The 23,956-nt window shown below is 35.1% G+C and overlaps 2 protein-coding genes across 3 annotated transcripts in view; both read right to left on the reverse strand.

Moving 5' to 3' along the window:
* The window catches only part of LOC107725295 (uncharacterized), a 9,660-nt gene extending 5,046 nt beyond the window's left edge, over nt 1–4,614 (reverse strand). The window contains exons 1-4 of the mRNA XM_016534509.1: nt 4,482–4,614; nt 1,852–1,946; nt 910–1,008; nt 669–770 (exon numbers count right to left, since the gene is read on the reverse strand). Of these exons, the coding sequence (XP_016389995.1) occupies nt 669–770; nt 910–1,008; nt 1,852–1,914 (264 nt within the window). The 5' untranslated portion in view covers nt 1,915–1,946; nt 4,482–4,614. The remainder of the gene's footprint in view (nt 1–668; nt 771–909; nt 1,009–1,851; nt 1,947–4,481) is intronic.
* Nucleotides 4,615–5,575: 961 nt separating this feature from the next.
* Nucleotides 5,576–20,302, reverse strand: LOC107725329 (occludin-like). Of its 2 annotated transcripts, none has more exons than XM_016534566.1 (8): nt 19,979–20,302; nt 16,294–17,064; nt 15,367–15,528; nt 10,950–11,101; nt 9,172–9,390; nt 6,896–7,067; nt 6,769–6,810; nt 5,576–6,649 (listed from the first exon to the last, which is right to left on the reverse strand). In XM_016534566.1, exons 2-8 carry the CDS (start codon nt 17,041–17,043, stop codon nt 6,551–6,553), a joined length of 1,596 nt encoding a protein of 531 aa, XP_016390052.1. In that variant the 5' UTR covers nt 17,044–17,064; nt 19,979–20,302; the 3' UTR covers nt 5,576–6,550. The 2 variants fall into 2 exon arrangements, with proteins under 2 accessions (XP_016390052.1, XP_016390051.1); XM_016534565.1 differs by having other exon boundaries at nt 16,294–17,067.
* Between the last annotated feature and the right edge of the window lie 3,654 nt (nt 20,303–23,956).

Here is a 23,956-nt window from a genome sequence, read left to right on the forward strand (position 1 = left end):
TCAGTCCCAACTGATGGCCTATAAAAAGGTGTCTCATGACCAACGTGTCACACAAGAAACATTTCATGATGGGTAAAAGCAAAGAGCTCTCGCAAGACCTTCACAACCTTATTGTTGCAAAACATACTGATGGCATTGGTTACAGAAGGATTTCTATACTCCTGAATGTTCCAGTGAGCACTGTTGGGGCCATAATCCAGAAGTGGAAAGAACATTGTAAGAACATTATTTTTCCATAAACCGGCCACGACCAGGTGCTCCTCGCAAGATTTCTGACAGAGGAGTGAAAAGAATTATCAGAAGAGTTGTCCAAGAGCCAAGGACCACTTGTGGAGAACTTCAGAAAGACCTGGAATTAGCATGTACAATTGTTTCTAAGAAAACAATAAGTAATGCACTCAACTGCCGTGGCCTATATACACGCTCACCACGCAAGACTCCATTGCTGAAGAAAAAGCATGTTCGTTTAAAGTTTGCTGCACAACATTTAGACAAGCCTGTGAAATACTGGGAGAATATAGTCTGGTCAGATGAGACCAAAATTGTACTCTTTGGATGCCATAATACACACCGTGTTTGGAGGTGCACATCACCCCAAAACATCAATTTGTTGAAGTTCAATTCTGTTAATGAATCTGCCTGTGATTAATTTCAGCTCAGGTTCTAACCTTCATCTCCAGGATGTTGGCGGTCTCCACAATGAACTCTCGACAGGCTTGTGGAGGCCATACGTCCTCTCCGGTCCAAATGTGAGCCAGAATATCTGACCTCTGAAAGACATCAGCATAAGAGCTTCCAACAGAGATACACAGAGTTTGAAAATGTGTGTGGAAATGTATTCAATAGCTGACTCTAAAGAGCTGGAGAAAAGCCAGGTACAGGTACAATGCAACCATATATTTGTCTTACCTGACAGATCCTGTCGAGTTCTCGCGCGAGCTCCATTATAAACAGCTGACTCTCTGTTAACGGCTCTTTCTTCACATGTTTCACTCTCTTCCGCGTCTCCTGCACAGACAGTTGCGATTTATGGGGTAACTAAGGCTCCACCACGGAATATAACGGCTAAACTTATAAATGTTATATTCATTTTTTTTTTCTGAAAGTCATGAACATCTCCACCACATCTCAATTGGATTATAATTGCTGACTAATTTCATAGCTAACATTTTATTTATACTAAATACACATAATTAAATAATATTTTCAGTTAAACTTGTGGAAAAGTGTAAAATAAATGATTAAATAATTTTTTTTACACTTTTCCCCAAGTTTAACAGTTACAGCTTGACTGAAAATTATTATATTCAAAATCTAATTCAAATATACATGTGATATTTTCCTTAATTTTCCTTATTTTCTTCATCTTACATCTAATTTTGTAGCAGGAAAAATTGTTGTGATAAAAATGATGCCACAACTAAACTAGTTTTAATAAAAGTCAACTCATCTGACATAAAAGCACCTGTAGTTGTGCCTCACACTTTATGTAGTCTATCCTAAATACATATTTAGTATATTAATTTTTCATATTAAATAATTAAATCATATTTCATAATTTCTTCATATGTTTTGACAAGTGTGCTTTGACTGTAAATAACTATATTCAGTATAAAAGTAACATATAAAAATATATTCTGTTCACAAGTGATATTTACCTTAATTTTCCTTATTTTCTTCATACGCCACATGTCTCACATTTCATTGTGTCTCATTGATAAACAAGTACACTACTTTATTAGTGGGAAATATTGTTGGTTGTGGTGTAAATGACGCCACAACTAAGTTTCTCCAAATTACTGAAAAAAATCCTCTGATGCAACAAATGAATGGATGAATGACCTACTGTACCTTCAGACGAAACTTGAGCTTCTTGGCTGGCTCAATGAGGAACTGAAGGCAATCTTTCATCATATTGGACAGCCTGATGTGACCCTATTAGAAGTCTGAAAGAGACGGAATGCAGAAAACAGCAAAAGAGGGAAAGAGAGAGATTTGAGTCGTTTACGATCAGTGTAACAGCTGAGAAAGATGGGAGGGGTTTGTAACAAGCCTTACTTTCAAAACTCAGCAAACTCAACACAGACTCAAGCTGCAACAACGCATTATTTTTTGATCACTCTGCGGCTCTGCTCCGATCAGCTCGTTACGACAGTGGGTCCAGGTCCAGAGAGACCCGAGGAAGCAGCGAGAGCACTTTTAATGGGTGTTTGGGGACAGAGTGGGATGTAATTGTGCTGAATCAGCACGTCTTCTCAGCGTTTCTCCAGCACACCCACATAACCTACCAGAGCACCTCGACACTCAGTCGATTCCTTATTCCAGCCCCAAATCTTCACAAACCAATGCTAAAATGTTGAAAATCAGCTTATAATATAGGCATACAACATGGCCCAACTATGAGACCACTAGTGAAATGGCTTCTATTTCACATTTTCTAATTTAATACAACATCTTTAATTACAAATTATATTATAATCATGACAATTTGAGACAAATGAAAATTTGAGAAACTTTTGACATTAAATGGAGTAAACCCAAACTTTATCATTTGGAAAATTTTCTTTCTTATTTTGTAAAAAACTGTACATGATGGAAAGTTTTTTATTGATATTTATGAAATAAGCATCATCAAATTAGGAAATATTAAGCCTTTTATTTTTTTATGGCCTTCTTTTTAAGATGCAGATCTTTGAATGATAAGCTTAAACACACCACCAGTTTGTCCAGCCAACAAAATAAATGAATTTATCTTGTGCACATACTTCAGGTATATTCACAATATTTCTTTGTTTTAAAATGTTTTCCTGTTTCTTTCCAGATTTAAATTAGCCCACATTTTCGATGTAGTCTTAGACTTCTGAATAGCATGTATTTTTTCAGGTTAACTGTACTTTATTTCCTGTTTTTAGACAATAAGAATGAAGAATAAAAGAGGTCTCCTATAAATAAGTTTGTACATTTACATATGCACTGATAAAAATGTATTGACACCATATGTCACAAATCCACACAACACTATAAAATTAAGTAACGTTCTTAATTTTATATTATTTTGGTGCACAATGTTCTCTTGTTTTCTGTTTGGGACAGTAGTGCAATGTCACACCAAAGAAACTACTTCAGCTTCCTTGCATTTATTTATGATTAACTGTACTTGTTGACTGAATGGACATGGCCAGACTCTGATAAGCTTTTATTAATGATCCGCTACATTCTGAAACTAAATTATGTGCCCAAATTAAATGCAATCATGTTCCTCTGGTGTGCAATATGTTTTATTTAGGCTCTAATTAACTCAGTCTCATTCATTTATGATCAAATAAAACTGCCGACTTAGACGAATGAACATGACTAATAAAGGAGATAAAAGTTTGTGCATTTACATCATGGTGCCCTGAGAAAAAATGCACTGCCATATAGATCACAAATTCCATACGTTGACTTCATTTTTGATCAGATATACCTTAAAGTATGTGCACAACATACATTCATTTTTTTTTGTTAGCTGGACAAACTGGTGGTGTGTTTAAGCTTATTATTCTAAAACCCAAACTTTCAGACTAGAGTTACATCCACCAAACTTGGCTCAAGACCTTCAGCCTGTGTTGACCTAATAAGCTTTCTTTTTTATATAACAGAAAGGACACAAGACATCAGCAGCACCCTAGAAGCAACCCAGAACTGCATAGCAACACCCTAGCAACGCCTCAGACACATTAGCAGCCACTCCATTAATCTGTATAACTGTATAAGTATTAATCAAACTGTATAACTCTCTGACTGTCTACGGCAAAGGTACTTATCAGGTTCTTCTGGTGTGCACTGCAGTGCGCACTTGTTTACAGCCTGGCAGATTGTTGGCATTGTCACACCACGTGTCAGGTCTGAACAAGGACAGATTAAAGAGGTCCTGCAGACACACAAACCACGTGAAGGAGCACAAGGTGCAGATCTCCCGAACCCACACTGATCCTTTAAGCGAATTAAACCAGTACAGCCCTGTGTGTATTTTTGAGGATGAGTGAGTAGGTGGCGTTGGACGTAGTTTGTAAAAAAAAAAAAAGCTGCTGAAGACTGACTCCTTCATTAAAATGCAAATATCATGTATTTGCATTTTATTAATAAAAATAAATATCCTAATAATAATAATTATTATTATTAAATACCATTGCTATTAATATAATAATGTCATGTGTTAATATGACCATTTAACTCTGCTTCTCAGAGCATTTAGAAAACCTAAATAATAGGCTATACTTATTCTTCCATTAGGTTTATTCAGAATGTAGCCTACGTTATTGCAGATGACAAAAAAAGCAGAAGATAAATGAAGACGTCACGGTACACTTCAAACTCAGAGAAGCGCAATGCAGTCATAATATTACGCAGGTGCACGCATATTCAAAAGTCATTAAACACAGCAGCAGCACCGTTGCTGATGACAGAATGAAAAGTTTACTAAGATGAAAGTCACATACCTTTCTATTTAACCTTTTGAAATATCCTCAGAAAGTTGTTTCGACATCACAGCCTCATCTGATGTTTGTGCATCTCGTTGCTCGTTGTCTGAATGGCCTCGCCTCAGCAGTCACGACAGGGGTGTGTGGTGAATCTCGTGGTGACCAATCAGCGTTCACACGTCTTGGTACTTTAGTTATTAGCTTCTTGTCGCGGAGTGATTAACGATCGTGTATTTCCGTAACGTTCCCGAACGACTCCTCGTATATTTCCGTTACATTTCCGAAATAAGACGAGTGCCTTCTCCTCAGCTTGTTATTTAAAAGACACCCAGCAGAGGACGCCGTTGTCTAACATTTCTTACATTATTTGCTCTAATTCTTTGACGCAGTTCTTAAAATTCTGTCTCAAGCCGAAATATGCATTTATATTATATTATTTGTAACCTTTATTTTTTTTTTATTAGTTTTTTTTCAACTGCTTACACACAAAATCTTTACTTGTCACACAATTTCTGAAACCTGACACTCAACCAGAACCACACACCAAATCTGCAAAACCATGCACTAATTCTTGGCCTTTGACTCAGTTTTCAATTTCATAAAACACTTTTTGCGCACACAATTCTCTATGTAACACACAAAAATCTAACAGGAATTAATATTATATCAAAGGTGTTTGCAAATGTTTGCTTTTGAGATGCGTTTGTGATATTTTGAACGCAGTGCTTCATTTTGCAAGAGATGTGAGGCATTTTGCATTTTGTGTGTGCAATTCTTGGATTTGTGTGTAAAGTTTTGAAAAAAAAAAAAAAAAAAAAAGTTTTGAAAATGTCTGTAAGCAATTGAAAAAAACTGCAATAAAAGAAAAACCTTTAGACTCTAAATAGCTTAGTTGCACTTACACAAACAGATTTAAAACTTAAAATACAAAACTTTATTAAAAATAGAAAGGACAACAAATATGTACAGATGAAAATAAATGCTGTTACGCATATGAGAAACAAAAAGCATTATCTCATTAACAGCCGAAAATGAACGCCCTGTCACTTTTAAATGATTTCGTACAAAAACGAGTAAAAAACAAAAAAACAACAAAACTTACTTGTTGTCCGTAACAACATTACAAAACAAACATAACTTCAATATTTGATCTTGCATAGATATTTGATTGGTTAGAGATAAAAGCAGCTATTACTGTTTTAAATAGCAGGAAGATCACAATATTTCGAAATGAATCAAATGCAATGAGAATGAGATATAAACATCTAGAACTAAATGAACAGAATCTTTGCATATTTGCAAGGGCACCGTTTTTTTTTTCTCTCTCTTTTTTTTTTTTTTTTTTTTACAAAACTCAACTTTAAAATCACAACTGAATATGAAATTCCAGTTTCTCTTTGTGATTTAAATTTCCATTTCTTCTTTTACTGAGGCAGTCAGTTGTTAAAAAAAATTATAATAATAATTCTGTAATGGTGTGCTAGTTTAAATACCTCAATTGTTTCTGGGAACTATTCTGGCACACCTCGAAACAAAAACTTTTGTGTTTTCTGACTTGAAAACAAGCAGTGCCCCACTGTTACACCTTTACAGAAATAGACAATAAAGAACACGACCCATTTACAGTCATACACAAGGAAACTGATAGCATAGATGTGACAATGCAGGTGCAAATTACTTAGTTGGAGAGGATTGTCCGAAGTACATTTCCTCCAACAAACACATGTAATCAGCTGACCTCGAAGTTAGCACTCACAACCGCACCCAACAAAAAAACAACAACAATATTGCAATGCTTTATGGCATTTTACAGGCTACATGAAGTCACTCACTCTAAAAAAAGCAGATGTTTCCAGTGAAAGAACAAGTTCCAGGTAATAGAAAGACTTTGGAAGGACCGGTTTTGAAATCTCTGGTCTTCGTTTCCAACCATCTTTAGGGTTCAGGTTAATCATAAGCACTAGATGAAGCCATTGTTACAGCAGTTTTGGGCAACTTTGGTCACACAGTCGTTTGATGGCTTCATCAGTTAAATGCAAAAGTGTTTAACAAGGAGAGCAGGTGTGGTTGTTTAATGCAGCTTATTATTACTGACGGCGGTCATAGATCTTAACCATTCGTTTAATATGGAAAAGCTTGTGGCGCAGTTTGCGACAAAGGTGCTTCTTGTTTTGATAATCTGGCATCTAAGCAGAGAGAATAAGGGAAAGAACACCTCATATTAACATCAAAAAAGCAGAGCATCTATTACTATGAACGTGAGTCAGATGTTTAGTCATACTTTAGTTTTATACCCATGACTCACCCGTTTTAGGTCTTTGAGATGATTATATTCCTCTGCTACAGCCTGCAACGTGAGATAAAAAAGAAAGTCATATGGATTTGAACAACAGGGAGGTGAAGTAGTCATCTGAAATGTTTCAGTCGCTCACCTGGTACTTGGACGAGCCCTCTTCAAGTGTGTCCAGCTCTCTGCTGAGCTTGTTTATCTGATCGCTGATGTCGTCCATTTCGGCGCACAGTTCCTTATAGGTCCTGAGGTCCGAGTCAAATTCTTTCTTGTACTCGTGTCGCTGGGTGTCAGACGTGATCTCTGGATACAGACTGATTGGGAAGGAAACAGAAAGCAGTTGGATGGCAGCTTGTATAATGAGCTTTAAAGTAGGCAAGATAATTAAGGTAAATAGTAATTTGGTAGTTTTTAAATAAACTTATCCAAAGAGATGGATATAGCTACAGACACTTTTTAGCAACAATCCCTTTGGAGCGACCTAGAGTTAAGCATCTTGATCAAAGCAACAATGGTGGTATTTCACGGATTAACGGCTGTGGAGTTTGAACTGACAACATTTCAGTTTCCACACCGCAGCAAAAAAAAACAAAAAACACCCACCATAAACCGAGTAAAGGTGCACACATTTACCGTTACAATCTGTCAGCAAAATCCAGTCATTTGAATAGGAATATGCACAATCAGTGAGGGCATAAATAGTCCCCAGAATGGTCTCTGGTATTTCAAATTGCACTAATTTGAAATTCCACCAATCACAAAATTTCGCTAATGTGAAATACTACCATTCACTAAAATTTTACTAATGTGAAACACCAAGATGTGCCAAAGTTTCACTAATGTGAAATACTACCATTCACCAAAATATTACTAATGTGAAACACCAAGATATTACTAATGTGAAACACCAAGATGTGCCAAAGTTTCACTAATGTGAAATACTACCATTCACCAAAATATTACTAATGTGAAACACCAAGATATTACTAATGTGAAACACCAAGATGTGCCAAAGTTTCACTAATGTGAAATACTACCATTCACCAAAATATTACTAATGTGAAACACCAAGATATTACTAATGTGAAACACCAAGATGTGCCAAAGTTTCACTAATGTGAAATACTACCATTCACCAAAATTTTGTTAATGTGAAATACTACCATTTGCCAAAATTGAACTAATGTGAAACACCAAGATGTGCCAAAGTTTCACTAATGTGAAATACGGTACTACCATTCACCAAAATATTACTAATGTGAAACACCAAGATATTACTAATGTGAAACACCAAGATGTGCCAAAGTTTCACTAATGTGAAATACGGTACTACCATTCACCAAAATATTACTAATGTGAAACACCAAGATATTACTAATGTGAAATACTATCATTTGCCAAAAATTCACTAATGTGAATGCAACTATTCATCAAAATTTAATGTAAAATACAACCATTTGCAGAAATTTCACAATGTGAAATAAAACCATTTGCCAAGAAATTCACTAATGTAAAATACAACCATTTAAAGAAATTTTGTTGATGTGAAATACCGTAATTCACAGAAATTCTAATGTGAAATACTACTATTCACCAAAAATTCACTAATTCAATACTTCATTTGCCATTTGTTTTTGCTAATATGAATTACCACTATTTGCAGAAACTCACCTAATGTGAAATATGTACCAGTATTCACTGAAATTTTGCTAATGTGACTATGCCTTAACTCCTTACTAAGGTCAACTTTTTACTAAGTGACCGCTCAAACTTTCAACCCTGTATTTTTCATTTGTGTCAGAAAACAGCAAAATAGTAAGAATATTTTAAAACGTATTCATAATGCAGTGAATACAAGTATTTTAGTCAAGTCACTATTATTTATATGGCGCTTTTTACAATGCAAATTGTGTCCAAGCAGCTTTACAGTATTAATCAGGGAAATAGTGTGTCGAAATAGTGTGCCGTTCTCCTCTGGCCAGACGAAACCAGCAGTTTAATTCTAGGTTGCAACAAAGTCAACATTACAAGTATTTTAACATTACAAGTATAACTAACATTATCAAAATTAATAAATGCTGAAAGAATATATAGTTAATTTTTACTGTTAAGTGTTGCATTTATATGTCATGTGTCCCCTGTAAGTTTATTGTTTGCAAAAAGATTTTCTTCTCATGGTCCAACAATGAGTGAAAGCAAACCACATCTGTTTTTTAACTCATCACAGCCAACCAAACAACACATGTAAACATGCACACATATGCAAAGATCTTTGACCCATTAACCCAAATTTAGTCTATTATGTTAGCATTATGTTAGATGCGTGCCAGAGATGATTATCTCCTACAGACTTCCTTGCTGTATCCAAGGGAATGCGCTACTAACCCTGGGCCTGCATGAACCACAACCAATTCTTACCGTGTCCATAGATCCTCGTCAAAATCGTTGGCAGTCTCTCCTCCCGTTGTGTACTCGGTTTCGTACTGGGACTCATCCAGCTCAGGGTTCCTCCTGCGTCTCTTGCCCCTGGAGGCGGACGGTTTGCGGATGGTGTCCGTCTGGTCGGAGGGGCTGGAGCTCACTTCTCCAGACGGGGATGTAGAATGAGATGGCTGGCTGAAAGAGCGCTCAGGGTAACTGTGGGTGGAAAAACTGTTACTACTTTATCCAAAAAGAGAAATGAGCAAACATTCATTCAAACACATTTGAGCAAGCAAATATTCTTCAAGATACAATATGACAATCTGAAAAAGAACACGTTTATCTGCCATGGAATTAAAATATAAAAAAAAAAATTATAATATCACAATTTTTTCTTACAATTGTGAGTTTACATCTTGCAACTATAACATTTTCTCGCAATTCTTTCTTTTAGACACCTGAACTGACTGCATACACATGAACAATTCTAAAAAAAAAAAAAATCAGAATAGCGAGATATAAACTCACTGAGTTTATATTATATGAAAATATCTGAATTGTAAGATATAAACTGATATAAATTACTGTAGTAATGAATTGAAGGAAACGCACATTAGAAGCATTATTAGTGAGAAAGTTTCATAGACACAATGCTTTTCTTACTGAGATGATATTTAAGCTACCAAACATAGCATTAACAGAAACATGTTGGCAATACTACAGCAAAATATAATTTGCTCAAGCATTTCACATATCCTCATAAGCTGGTGTTTCACATTTCACTGTGTTAAGCAATGTTTTCTTCATTGCACTTCATTGTGATGTTTTTCGTCATTTCCAATAAACATGTTAGGTCAAATTACAGAATACTCTTTTTTTTTTAATTTCTTTAATGAAAAAATGAAAAGCCAATCATCTTTTACATAAAGGCATTGCCTGTTTGCTTACTCTTAACAGGGTCTTTGCCCATGATGTCTATAGAAAAATTATATTAATTAATTAATTTATACTGAATCATTGAAGCTTGTAGAGCCACACAAAAAAGACAGAGACAGACAAGGAGGGACAGACCTGATTTAAAAACAAATTATAATGAAAGAACATCTGATTAAAAAAATGCAAAAAGTTTGATCTCATGCCAAGACACGTCATATTTGGTGTAATCTGACCTGACTTCATAAAACTAATGGCCCAGACCATTAGGCAGATTAATGATCCAGACAATAGCAATGATGATTTAACATCAGCTAACCAAGGTCGCAAAAAAAGCCACGGACTACTTTGAACAAGGAGACACATGTACATGTACATTGCCATTCAAATGTTAGATTTTTTGAAAAAGAAAATTAATACTTTTATTTTAAAATGACAATAAAGACCTTTGTTTACTGAGCATCAAATCAGCATATTAGAATGATTTCTGAAGCATCACGTGACACTGAAGCCTGGAGTAATGATGCTTTGCATCACAGTGACATTTTTAAATATACTAAAATAGAAAACAGTTATTTTAAAATGTAATAATATTTCACAATATTACTGTTTTTTACTGTATTTTGATCAAATAAATGCACTGTTGGTGAGCATAAGAGACCCCAAACTTTTGATCAGTAGTGTATGGAAAACTGCAATGCAATTCCAAATGACTTATTAAGGCTTTAAGATATAGTTAGCTCCAGTATTTCCTAAGCAGGGGCATGCAATATTGCCTGTTCACATGGAGCTAAGCTTTAAAGTCTCCAGCTATCCCAGGGTCGGATCACTCACTCACTCACCCGATAACATTGTTGGTCTCAGAACTAAAGACACTGCCGGTCTTCAGGGGGATGGAGCCGACACTGGGGGCTGAAACCAGAACAGGAGCTATCTTCTCTGAGAACACCATGGATGCCTCCTGCACGCTCTGTCCATCCTGTACGTGGTTGACCTGAAAAAAGGAATTAACTGTTTAGTACAATGTCTGCAAACTTTGATTCATATCTGAACAAGGAGTATGACGTGCATAACATCAGGAAGCAACATATCTCAGATAATGACAGGCGAAAAGACATCACAAACAATTAAGCAAGCAATTGAGAAGAACTAATTTTTTAACGTGAGTCTGAAATGGTTAAGTCACTTTTGTTTGATGAACAGTAGCATCTTTAATCAGGATAACATTTTAAAAGGGTCTTAAATTATTGTATCATTTTAATACTTTTGCTTATAATGTTAGCAGAAATATTTTGCATCGACATCCAATTTTAATTTTTGATGACCATATTCCACACTATCTCTGATCTTTAGATAAAAATAGTCCTTTTTGGCTGCCAAGCCTTTAGGAAAATTTAGTATTGCATTGATCGATATACAATGCAGTTATACACAGTAATACTAACTGAAATGTGAAATAAATGTTGGTAAGAGTTTTTAAATGTATCTGAAAGAAGCTCATCATGGCTTCAATTATTTGATGAAAAATGGAGTAAAAACAGTAATAATGTGAAATATTATTACAATTTAAAACAACCGTTTTCGGTTTCAATCGATTTTAAATTGTAATTTATTCCCGCGATGGCAAAGCTTAATTTTCAGTCTCCAGTGTCACTTGATCCTTCAGAAACCATTCTAATATGCTGACTTGGTGCTCAAAAAAAAAAAAATTATTATTATTATCATCAATACTGAAAAGAGATTTAATACTTGTGTGGAAAACGATGCATTTTTAGGATCCTTTGATGAATAGAAAGTTCCCTTTCAGTCGGTCACTCTCGACGTCACGTCGGATGACCGACGAAATTGGGATCTCGCTTAGAGAGACCAATCAACTTCGAGTGTAAACTAAACGAGCCAATGCACATTGGCATGCGATTATTGCATCCAGCTGCTGCTGATCACAGCGTGAGTATAAGTAGGCAGCAGATGCAGCTTCAGGGAACGAGGGTTACCATACGTAACCGAGACGTTCAAAAGAACATTAATTTGAAATAGAATTTTCGGTAACATTATAAATGCAGATTTTCTTAAATGTACCCTTGCTTAAAAATCTTTCTGACCCCAAACTTTTGAACAGCAGTGCAAATATGCAAAACAAAATGTTAAAAATCTGTTTGGAAAAGTGACATAAAATAAATAACGGATCAGTTTTACTTGTTAAAAGCCTGTAAGAATGTTGTGTATATTACTTTAATGCACAAAAAGTACATTATTAACAACAATCTGTCTTGATCGCAGACTTTTGAAACTGCAGTCTGTGCAGAACATTATACCAACACTGAAACCATTTTAGATCCATTGTTTAGACTTTATTTTCCTTCTGCTACTGTACAGGAAAGACTATAGGGAATAAGAAGCAAAAGAGCTCTTGCTCTTCCTGTTGAGGTTTGATTTCAGAGGATGTTCTCAGCATGTAAGTGAGTGTTTTGTGACAAACCCACAATGCCAATAATAGTAAAGATTTCTGGCACAATATATGATTTATAATACTACAAGACGAAGAGTGGATAAACGGATATAAGGAAAAACAATTCCGAGCAGTACACTGCTAAAACAATGAAATCAGGTGTGCGTGTCGGTGGAATTGTTTGTTTTGTTCTGGAGGGGCTGTGCGTGAAGGTATATGTGTGTGTGTGTGTGTGTTTGTGTGTTAGGAGGGAGGACGCAGCAGGAAAGAGGGTGGAGGAGCGTTTCCCTGCAGCTGGGGAGAAGGGAAAAGCCACTGTGCAGAAGAGCTCAAATCATCCAGGAATTCCAACAATGCTTTCCCTGCATGAGCTACTGCCACCGCTGATCCGTGATCACGCTACATAAGCAGGGAAAGAATGCTTGAGAACACAGAAAAGAGGGACATTTCATGTTCATGACCTCCTTTTGCACCAGAAATAAAAGTGTGAAGGAGAGATAGAAAGGCAAGGAGAGAAAGGTATTCAAAGGGAGTGTGTGAAACGCTGTCAGAACTCATAGATTTACTGAAAGTACCAGGGCAGAGAAAGGCAGACCAGTCTCATGATGGTAGTAATTATGTTTCCAATGGACTTAATCCAAAATCAAACCGCACCCCACGGAGCCTTCACCACCAGCTACGGGTTCATTAATAACCTGTAGACCTGGATGAAAGATTTACTAGAGGCTGCTCAAGTTTAACTCATGATTCTCAGTTTAAAGCTTATTTAATTATCAACCTTGTCGCAGACATTTCTTCTAAAATTCATAGAATTAAAAATAGAAACAACTGTAACATACATTAAGAGTACAGAGCGATAGAATTATGAACGATTTTGGAAAAATGTGATGTTTGAGTTCATACTGAGTTCTCTGACTTTTGATATGAAACTTTGGTGTTTTAATACATCTGAGCAGTGAGCACAGTTTGATCTCTTCTGAAATGCTAGAGGTCTGCATTTGCTCTCATTTAATCTTTGTATATCTGTCTAGGAAAAACAATTAAGATATTAAAGGGTTCTCATCTGTTATTTTTCTTTGCTATGAGGAGTCTCACAGTCATTTCACTTTATATAAAGTTCGTTTGATCTTTCTATTGCAAAATGCCTGTTTCTTGAATAACCTTTTGCTTTAATTGCTTCTCTTTTTCAAATAAGAAAGAGTCACAGTGAGTAATGCAATGTTATTGAGTGATGCGCACACACACAACATGACTCATGTTCTCTTACACGGCACTAATGTACAGTATTACTACTGAAACACACTGTTCTGTAAAGCAAATAAAACCATAGATGCAATGTGAACAGACAGTCATTATTACTACACTAGCTAGGATGATAAATTGGTCGATATTTGGCTATTTTTAAAATAATCAGCATTAGCTGATAACAATGCCCACATGGCTGATGAACAGTTTTGTCAGTACCAGAATGTACAGTCGTCACATTTTCAGTACATAATGTGCAAATAAGTATTCATCTAAATTCCGATGTTTTGTGTTTCAAAATATGGCTCAAAAAGTATTGCTAAAATAGATAAAGTACATAAATACATTTTTGATACATTTTAGTTATTAAATTATTTTTTAACCATTTTAACATATATTTGTATATATTTTCAAATTTTCTACCTACCTATATATATATATATATATACACACATATATATATTGTACAAACAATATTTTTTGAAAAAACATTTTGCATTTACCTGAAAGTACATTTTGTAATCAATTTGAGAAATATATTTCCTTAAGCTATTTTCTCTTTGCAATAAATTATTGGCTGTATGGGACTTGTATACAGTATATATAATAATAATCAGTAATACTTAAACACTTAATTTATTCTTTGAACTGTAAAGAAATGCTAATTCAAGCATGCTTTCTAACTGTCTTGGTAGTACAAAAGTTTAGCCGTTCATAGTCATCCACCAAGGAGTTAAAAGCCACTAGACTTTCTCAGTTTGGTTAATGATTAATCACAGCGAAACTAGGCTGGCTGTTAACAAACAGACCATATCAGCAACACATTCAACCTTGTGACTGAATTAGCACCAGTGTCGCACAGGCCACTGAAACTATTAAAGGATATATGACTTCAAAATACACCTTCAAACCGCTCCCAGTCTACCAAAATAAAAAGGTCTAAATTGACTATCACAAACTACAGGTGCATCTCAATAAATTAGAATGTCGTGGAAAAGTTCATTTATTTCAGTAATTCAACTCAAATTGTGAAACTCGTGTATTAAATAAATTCAATGCACACAGACTGAAGTAGTTTAAGTCTTTGGTTCTTTTAATTGTGATGATTTTGGCTCACATTTAACAAAAACCCACCAACTCACTATCTCAACAAATTAGAATACTCCATAAGACCAATAAAAAAAACATTTTTAGTGAATTGTTGGCCTTCTCGAAAGTATGTTCATTTACTGTAAGTTGAATTACTGAAATAAATGAACTTTTCCACGACATTCTAATTTATTGAGAGGCACCTGTATTTAGAAGAATTAAACTGCTTGCCCCATATACAGTTGCTGGGATGCTAGAACCTATGGACAATTAAATATATGGGCATTTCCACTGCAAAGTACTTGGATGCTGTTTGCTTTAGAGACTAGCAATAAGCCTGACACTGGCCTTTTATTTTCATCCCCTTAGGCAAGACACTTCATGCCATTTTGATCTGGGTGTGCCACTTAATTAGTGACCATGTGCTTCTTCCTCCATGCAGCACGTCTCAACGTAGGTGTAATGAGGAAACTTACCCAATCCTCCACATCTCTGCCCTCAGTTCCTCCCATTAGTGGTCGATCCCAGTAGATGTTTGGTTTCCCATAGTGCCAAATTTTACTTCTGGTCCTATAGGAGAAGAAGGCCGCCACAGCCAGTGCCACCACAACCATGAACCCACAAACCATTGCAACTGCCTGCAAACGACAAAACTGTAGTGTTAAGTCCAATGTCTCAAATCAAAGAGTTTGTTTTAAGAAGGTTTTTGAAAATCTTTATGAAATCTGTTTGAATCAAAAAGTTTTGGTTACATAGACTTTCAATGGAGGGACGAAAATCTCAGGTTTTGATAAAAAATTTGATAAAAAATTTGTGTTTTGAGGATGAACAAAAGTCTTATGGGTTTGGAATGACATGAGGGTGAGTAAACATGACAGAATTTTTGGGTAAACTTACCCTTGAAATTACAATTTAAAGGGACAATTCACCCAAAAATGAACATTCCGTCATCATTTACTCATCCTCATGTCGTTCCAAACTCGTATACATTCCTTTCTTCTGCTGAACACAAAAGAAGATATTTTGAAGAATGTTGGTAACCAAACAGTTGCTGGTAGCCATTGTCATCCATCATTTTTTTTCCCATAATATGGAAGTCAATGGCTACCAGCAAGTGCTTTGAGGGTGAGCGAATGAAGACAAGACTTTACATTTTTGGGTGAACTATTCCTTTAACATCACTAAATCAACCTAAACACAACAGATTACAGCAACAAAATAAAATATAAGGGTTAGATCAGGCTTCCACTGTAAGTGTAAATGCACTTCCTGTACTGATTTACACACTGGAGGAGTTGAAATTATGGTCTATGGCAATCCTTTGATTGTAGACTATAAAGAAAACATAAATTAAATGTAGTCTCTAAAGACATTTCGAAACATCCTGTAACTTTAAATGGTACCTCTTGAGGGTCCACGTAGCAGTAGTGGTACAAGTACTGGTTATAGAGGGGAAAGCCGGCCCCCATTCCTGTCACACTGCTGCCATAGAGGTTCTGACACATCAGAAGCATGGGGTTGTAGTATGAGCTGGTGGAGCTCTGGGCCATAGGGTTCACTCCTACAATGTACACAATGTTTATAATGCCCTGAATCACAGCCATTATAGAACAAATAACAAGCCCCACCAGGTAGAACTTCCTGCTGCGGAACGTGTTTGTTTTGGAGAAGCTAACTGCAAAGAATCCCAAAGCAATGATGAAGTTTATGGCGGCAATGGCGATCATACTGGTCTTTGCCGAGGAAGGGGTCGGGTAAGAATTGTAGTAGCTTCCGTATCCATATCCACTTCCGTATCCGTAGCTTCCGTATCCATACCCACTGCCGTACCCACTTCCGTATCCAGGATAGCTGGAATATCCAGATCCGTAACCAAATCCGTACTGCGTGTCCCAAACCAGAGTCGAGGCCACACAGGCGAAGATTCCCAGACAGAGGATTATAATGGTTCCCATCATAATCTTCACAATTCCCGGAGGGGAGAACCATTTGTAGAAGTGCTGTGGCACCTCCTCGCCCACATAGTAGGATCCTGGAGGTGGAGGGTAGGGATCGAATTCACTCCGTGGGTCTTGGAAGCTCCCCGGTGGTCCAAAGCCATTGGAAGGTGGGGTGTACATCGGGGGACTGTCGTAGGGTTGTTTCTCAAACATCTCTCAAAGATGTGCAATGACCTGCTAAAAGAAGCAAATGAATTTATATACATGAATATCATCACTCAGGTGTTACAGACAGGTTCTTTATTTTTTGTTTAAGACCAATTTGTGAAATAATTTCTTTAGAAGACTGTTTAAAAGACAATAAATAAATAAATAAATAAAATAACACCATAAATGTAGCCCAATTCAACCCATGCACTATACTCCAGACTACGGTGTACAATAGCTTTACGTAAGGAAAACATCTAAATTTAAGTAATTATTAATTGAAAAAATAAATAAAATCCATGGCATAATAATAATATAATAATTTTAAAAATGTATTTTAATAATTAATTTTTTTAAATGTTCAAAAATTTAAGTAAAACATTTATTAACTGAAATCATATTATATTAAGTTTTTAAATGTATGTGAATTTTATATAAATCATATGAATTTAAACACCCTGTTCAAATGTTTGTAACATTTTTAATGTTTTTGAAATAAATCTCTTATATATATACATATATATATATATATATATATACACACACACACACACACACACACACACACATTATCAATGATGACAAAAAGTTGTACTGCATAATATTTGTGGAAACCATTATACATTTTTTTCTTTCTGCATTCTTTGATGAACAGAAAGCATTTATTTGAAATAGGAATCCTCTGTAGCATTATAAATGTCTTTACTGTCACTTTTGATACATTTAATGTGTCTTTGCTGAACAAAAGTAATATTTTTGTTTCAAAAATAAATAGTAGTGTATATAAAGGAGCTGCAATGGAATATTATACATAAATAATCATATAAACAGAAATAAACACAAAATAGTATGCATTTTTGATGGTTGACAAGACACTCCTTGTCTACCCTGGAAAACATAACAAACAGCATACAGGGTGGGAACAAGACGAGTGTGAGTAAATAATGACAGAATTTTCATTCATGGGTGAACTGGCCCTTTAAATGTCTTAGATCAGCACATCAGCAGTGACATCGATTAATACACAGGCCAAAATGACGTTACCCAAAACCACAAGCCGTGTAACCACCGTGCTGAAATAACTGTGCTGTTTATCAGTGTGAGGTAACAACAGAGAGTAGAGTGGAGACATCGGCACCAGGGATCAGAGTCTGTTCACACAAAGCCACTGTTTACAGGCCCGACCGTGGGAGTTAAAACTCAATCTCAACCATTGTCCAGCACTGACTTTGAAATGCATAGATTTAAACTCTGGCCAAACATGCCGTTTGTTTAATTTCAGATCATATGCTCTAGGGGTGAGGTCACAAACAGGGCAAAACCAGACAGAATAGGCATCAAGAACAAAAACTATAATATACAATACGTCTAACACTATAGGCGGTAATATGTTGGTTACATTTGAATGTTAGATGTACTTTTATGCTGCCACAAATACACATTTATAATAACATACAGCACAATTGATTGATTGATTTTTTTATATATATAAAAAAAACACGTGTTTAAACGTAATTTAAAAAAAATTTTTTTTTAAGTTATGGTTTATCTTTTCATTATTAGATGTAATATGAAAGTCCTTGTACTGAAGTTTTGAAGTTGATTTTGAAGTTTGAAGTTTAAAATTGTTGTTTTTTACGGTCTTCACTAGAATATAATATTTAAAATAATTAAAAACGTAATATAAAATATATTTAAAATGTAAAAAATACTCTAAGTCATTCTGAATTTATGTCTTTATACTTAAAATTGTAATGTCATGATTTTACTGTTTTCCAATAATATAAAATTTAAATAATTTAAATAAAAATTTTTTTTTTTTTAAATAAACATGATTCAAATGTATGTTTTATGTTTTCATTTGTAATGTCATGATTGTTAATGTCTTCAATAAAATACAATATTTTAAATATTTTAAAATATAATACAATAAAAAAATCTCAATGTCTACTGTAGCGTGCAACACCTCAACAACAGAAGACTGCATACTACACTTTCAGTCCCTGGCAAAGGCCTAGATAAAGCCATTTGTCTAGTTACTATGTGTTCACCTACTATCCGGCCTCCCCCAACTTCTCTCATTTGTTATAGCAAAAAGTCAAGGCTGCACTCGGTCTGTGCATGGTCACCATGGTAATAAAGGCCTGAGGTAAAAAAAAAGGAGGTTTGGGTAGAAAAACACAAGAGCTTCACTGTCTGGCCGCTCTGGAGTGGGGGTGCTGCCTACGTAGGCAGATACAGTTGTAGTGATCAGGTGTCCTCAAGAGAATCCTTTCTTATTTATCAACGCACAACAGTTTTGATTTCATTTATGATTAATTAATGAATCTTTTGAATGACCAACAACAGGTGAGAGGTTAAGACAAACAGATGATATATAGGAGACTCACTCAGTTTTCAGCAGTACCATCATGGCATCATAATACAATGGCACTTTATGTATGTATGGTATGTGCAAGGTATTTCAAAGCAAACTACCATAGTACATGATCAAAAACTTTTGTCATGATACCTTGGTATAAGTAAAACATTACCATGGTATTTGCCTAAAAAAGCATGGTATTGTCATAATATTTGTCCAAAAGTAATTGTACAACGGTATTTTTGAAACAGATAATGATGTATGAAATGTAGTCAAATCAAAAGTGGGTTAACTTGGAGCAAAGATTACAAAACCTGATACTGTTTACTTTGCATGTCATCGTAAAACTGCAGCATGTTTCTATAACACACTAAAATTAGTTTTAATCACTCTTTTGTGTTTTTTTTAAAGTGAGACAACAATGATTTTTAATAAAAGGCCTAAAAATAGGCCTATGTGTCTACAAAATACTATCATAAATGCTAATATGTATAAATAATTATATTTTAAAATATAAATAGAATGTTTTTGTCTATTATACAATTCTAATCTAAAATAAACACACAAAACATTATTTACCTTTTTGAATCTCTCTTCACCTGAGGAAATGAAGATTTCTTCTATTATTATTATTTTCCCAGATTCTTCTTCTTCGTCTTCAAATTCAATTCTCAGTTTTAGGGGGGAAAAAGCTCAAAAAATGAAGCCGGTGAAAGTAAAAGTGTTGGTTGAGAGCGACAGTTGTCTCTGTTCTCTGTTCTCTAAAGCTCTCTGGTCCACCTGCGCCTGCATGCAGTGAAGCACATCTGTATCAGTCGTCTGAGTGTTTGGATTCACCAGTGCTGCTGACCCCCTCCAAAAGATGTGGGTGGAAATGCGTGAACGGCTGTGAAAATAAACTTCCTCGAGAGCAAGAAATTTACTCGAACTAATCTAGAGACGTGCCTCGAGCGTCAAACCAGGTTTAATCCCATTGGACAAAAGCCGCAGAGGGCGGGTTATTCCGGTCACGAACTATTTTAGCTTGTCCCCATCTTATCATAACGGATAAAATATTAAATTCACATTTTTTTATTTTTATCAAAATTATATTAGTTAGGTTTATATTATCACGATATCACAATTAAGTGAACAAAGGACGGATTTTAGATCATTTCACTACTTCGGTTCCAGCAGGTGTTATTTTTATCACATAGCCTACGTCAAAACGGTCATTTGGGGGAAAAAAACAGCCATTTAATTTATTAAGAAATATTCCAGGTATTTATTTATTTCAATAGTTTTTAGTTGTTTGTGATTCCTTGATGACGTCACCCTACAAGAAGTGACATCATCTGTGGTGGGAAAACAAGTGCACATCTCTAAGAACAATAAGAGTAACAAGTTTCTTAAGGCTTATGATGATATTTTCCTTACTGATTAAGGTGTTAGACCTATATATTTTTTATTTTTTTCCTTTCCTTTATGTTATTATATTTCAATGCAGTGCTGTTTTTTTTGTTGTATTTTCTTTCTTGCATTAAATAAAAAACATCAATTAGGGTATCAGTTACGGATGTATTTAATTATTTCTTAACACTAGAACATTATTTATCTGCTGATAAAATTATAAAAATTGGTATGATATTAACAACAGGTCAAAAGTTATAATTATATATATATAATATCAAACTGACTTCCAATAACATAACTCACAATCTCTCGCTAACTATCCTTAGCTCTTTATTTCTACACTGTTCGACTAATTTAATTGTCAATGTGTAAATAATCATGTTCTTGGTGTTCGAGTGTGGTCAGAAGGTGTTTGGTGTTGAGAAGTAGGCCTATGCAGGTTTCAAAATACTTAATGGCAATTTATTTATTAAATTTTTAAAGCGCTATATTTGCATACTGCTGTTAAATAGCGCCGTCTTGCGTAGAATCAAAGAATGGCATGGGAATAAAACAAGGCGAGAAGTAAACATGGCGCAAGTTTCTTATGCAACTTATTAAAAGTGCTGCTAAAATAAAATATCCACCATGGCCATCTGTGGACAAAAGGAGATGTCCTTGCTTTAGGTCTTAATTTTTTATAGTTATTTAGATGAATGTCAGAATGACAGCAGGTTTTATTTGACGTACTAACAGTAAATCTACATCAATATTCTCCCATATCTGGCTGTACATCTGGATTCTATGGGGCCAGTTGCATTGCCACTGTGTTAAGACAGTCTTAAGAACTAATTTGACCAACTAACAGTTAACTTGGGGAAATCAGTTTTACTTTTTGCATTAATAATAAACCAATCTGACTTTAAAAAGTTATGACCAGCATTGAAAAAAAAAATAGATGACTAACTTGCCATTTAAATAGATGCTTTTCTAAGCAGTTTATGCATCGGGCTAAAGTCCTAACTTCACTAAATTTCACATTTGTGAAAGAATAAAAATTAGGCAAGAATAGAATTTTAAAAAAAATCACACAACTGATTATTTGTTCTCATATAACTCTTAACATTTTTTAATAAGATGGGGATCCTGAAAATAGTATCTTTTGATGTTGAGAGAGTAGAATGAGCAACAGCAACATGACCAAGATTTGTGTTTTACCATATATGGACAAAAATCACTTAGAACCACTCCATTTTTTAAAGTAATAAATAAAGTAATAAATAATTTATCAGTCCATTAATTCACATCACTTCTGTGCCCTTGGCGGTACTAAGAGTGTCCCCTTTTAAACAAGGGGGGAAACAAACCTGCATGAAGGATGTGCCAGGTTTATTTGTTTTGGTTCTTAAATATTAATAAATACTCACAGAGCAAAGTTACTGGACCTGGGAGGAGTGTTGAGCAGAGACGTGCAGGGGGAAAAACAGAAAGTGCTTTCCTTTTTTTTTAAATATTAATGCTAATGGAATTTCCCCACAGCAGAGCACTTTTGGAGTAAAACAACTTTGTGGCAGAATTTTTTTTACATAAAGTGTGAACATATAGAGGAAGTTGGGATAAGATGAACCAACAAACTAAACTAACTAAAGTGTAATGTGTGTAAAAGTGCTTTGTCAGTTTTCTCCAAATCATCCAAACTCGTGACATGATTGGAACTTATGTGTGGACAGGGAAGAAACCCTTTTTTTTTTTATATATATATAATATCCACATTCACCACATGCAACCCTTCACCGCATATAAAAAGATTGCCCACATGAAAATGCTGTCACGTGGTTTATTTTGTGTTTAGCAACCTAGAAACAAAGAATCTTCTTACCTTGTAGCTCATTTTACCCTAAAGTCTTCCTTATGTTTTTGAGAGAGAAAAATGTGGTCATTTGAATGAGAGGAAAAAGAGGCAGGGAGAAAAATATAGTTATTTGTGAAACTTTCAATGTTTGAACAATTTTTTGATCCATTAAATAAATCACATCAAAAGGCAGTAATTTCTGGTTAAAGTAAACATTTTTCTTTTCTTTAATTTTTTTATAAAGATTCATCTATCATTTCTTAATGTACTGTAATATTACACCACTACTAGGCAGAGCCTGTGTGATTGTACAATCATTTGAGAAAGTGATCTTCATTCTAAATAGCTATTAATCTGCATTTAACTGTATTTTGATCACGTTTATGCATGCCATGCGTGTCACAGAAGTGCGCACTGAAGTCAATTACTAAAACAAGACATAATACAAGTAAGAATATCAATGACGGTGAGATGAGACACGTTTATCCAGATCACAGCACCCACTCCTTTGAACTGACTGAATATATCAACTTTCACAACTGCATACGTAAGAGCTAATGTACAGTTAGAGGGTCATTACCGCAATGTTATTCGCTGTATTTTGCGTAACGTAACCTATAGGCCTACATTATCTGTCAGGATATCCAAAATGTAGACGAGTTCGTTTCTTCATTGGAACAGATTTGGAGAAATTTTGCATTAGATCACTTGCTCACTAATGGATCCTCTGCAGTGAATGGGTGCCGTCAGAATGAGAGTCCAAACAGCTGATAAAAACATTGCAATAATCTACAATTAATCCACACAGCTCCAGTCCATCAATTAATGTTTGTAATAAACGAATCCATCATCACAATAATTGTGAATTATTGTGATGTTTTTATCAGCCGTTTGGACTCTGACGGCACCCATTCACTGCAGAGGATCCATTGGTGAGCAAATGATGTAAAGCTACATTTCTCCAAATCTGTTCCGACGAAGAAACAAAGTACATTTCCATCTTGGATGGCCTGAGGGTGAGTACACTTTAAGCAGATTTTCAATTTCAGGTGAACTATTTCTTCAATTTTCTTCCGCCAAGCCACAAAATAGTGAGTGAATGCACAAAGGCAGAGGAGTTCCAGAGGAAAAGACGGATGAGTGAACAATGAGAGAAATAAACGCACTTGTGTTACAGGCTTTAAAGTGCCTTGTTCAGAGTGGCCTAAAAATACTGTCCATTTTCTTCAGCACAAAAGTTCTAGACATGGTTAACTGGGAGTAATACAGGAACTGCTATTCTTAGGTTATGCGCCACATTCTGCGTCATTACTACTGTTGTTGTCTTAAAATGG

Source organism: Sinocyclocheilus rhinocerous, unplaced genomic scaffold, assembly GCF_001515625.1.
Source record: "Sinocyclocheilus rhinocerous isolate Xijiao unplaced genomic scaffold, SAMN03320098_v1.1 scaffold785, whole genome shotgun sequence".
Lineage (NCBI taxonomy): Eukaryota > Metazoa > Chordata > Actinopteri > Cypriniformes > Cyprinidae > Sinocyclocheilus > Sinocyclocheilus rhinocerous.

What these genes read in the sequence shown, in the direction of transcription:
- LOC107725329 (XM_016534566.1), bottom strand. Translation starts at nt 17,043, where the DNA reads ATGTTTGAGAAACAACCCTACGACAGTCCCCCGATGTACACCCCACCT. An exon ending in AGGGCTCGTCCAAGTACCAG is followed by an intron (nt 6,811 to 6,895) that starts GTGAGCGACTGA and finishes CTCACGTTGCAG; the next exon opens with GCTGTAGCAGAGGAATATAA. An exon ending in ATCTCAAAGACCTAAAACGG is followed by an intron (nt 6,650 to 6,768) that starts GTGAGTCATGGG and finishes CTCTCTGCTTAG; the next exon opens with ATGCCAGATTATCAAAACAA.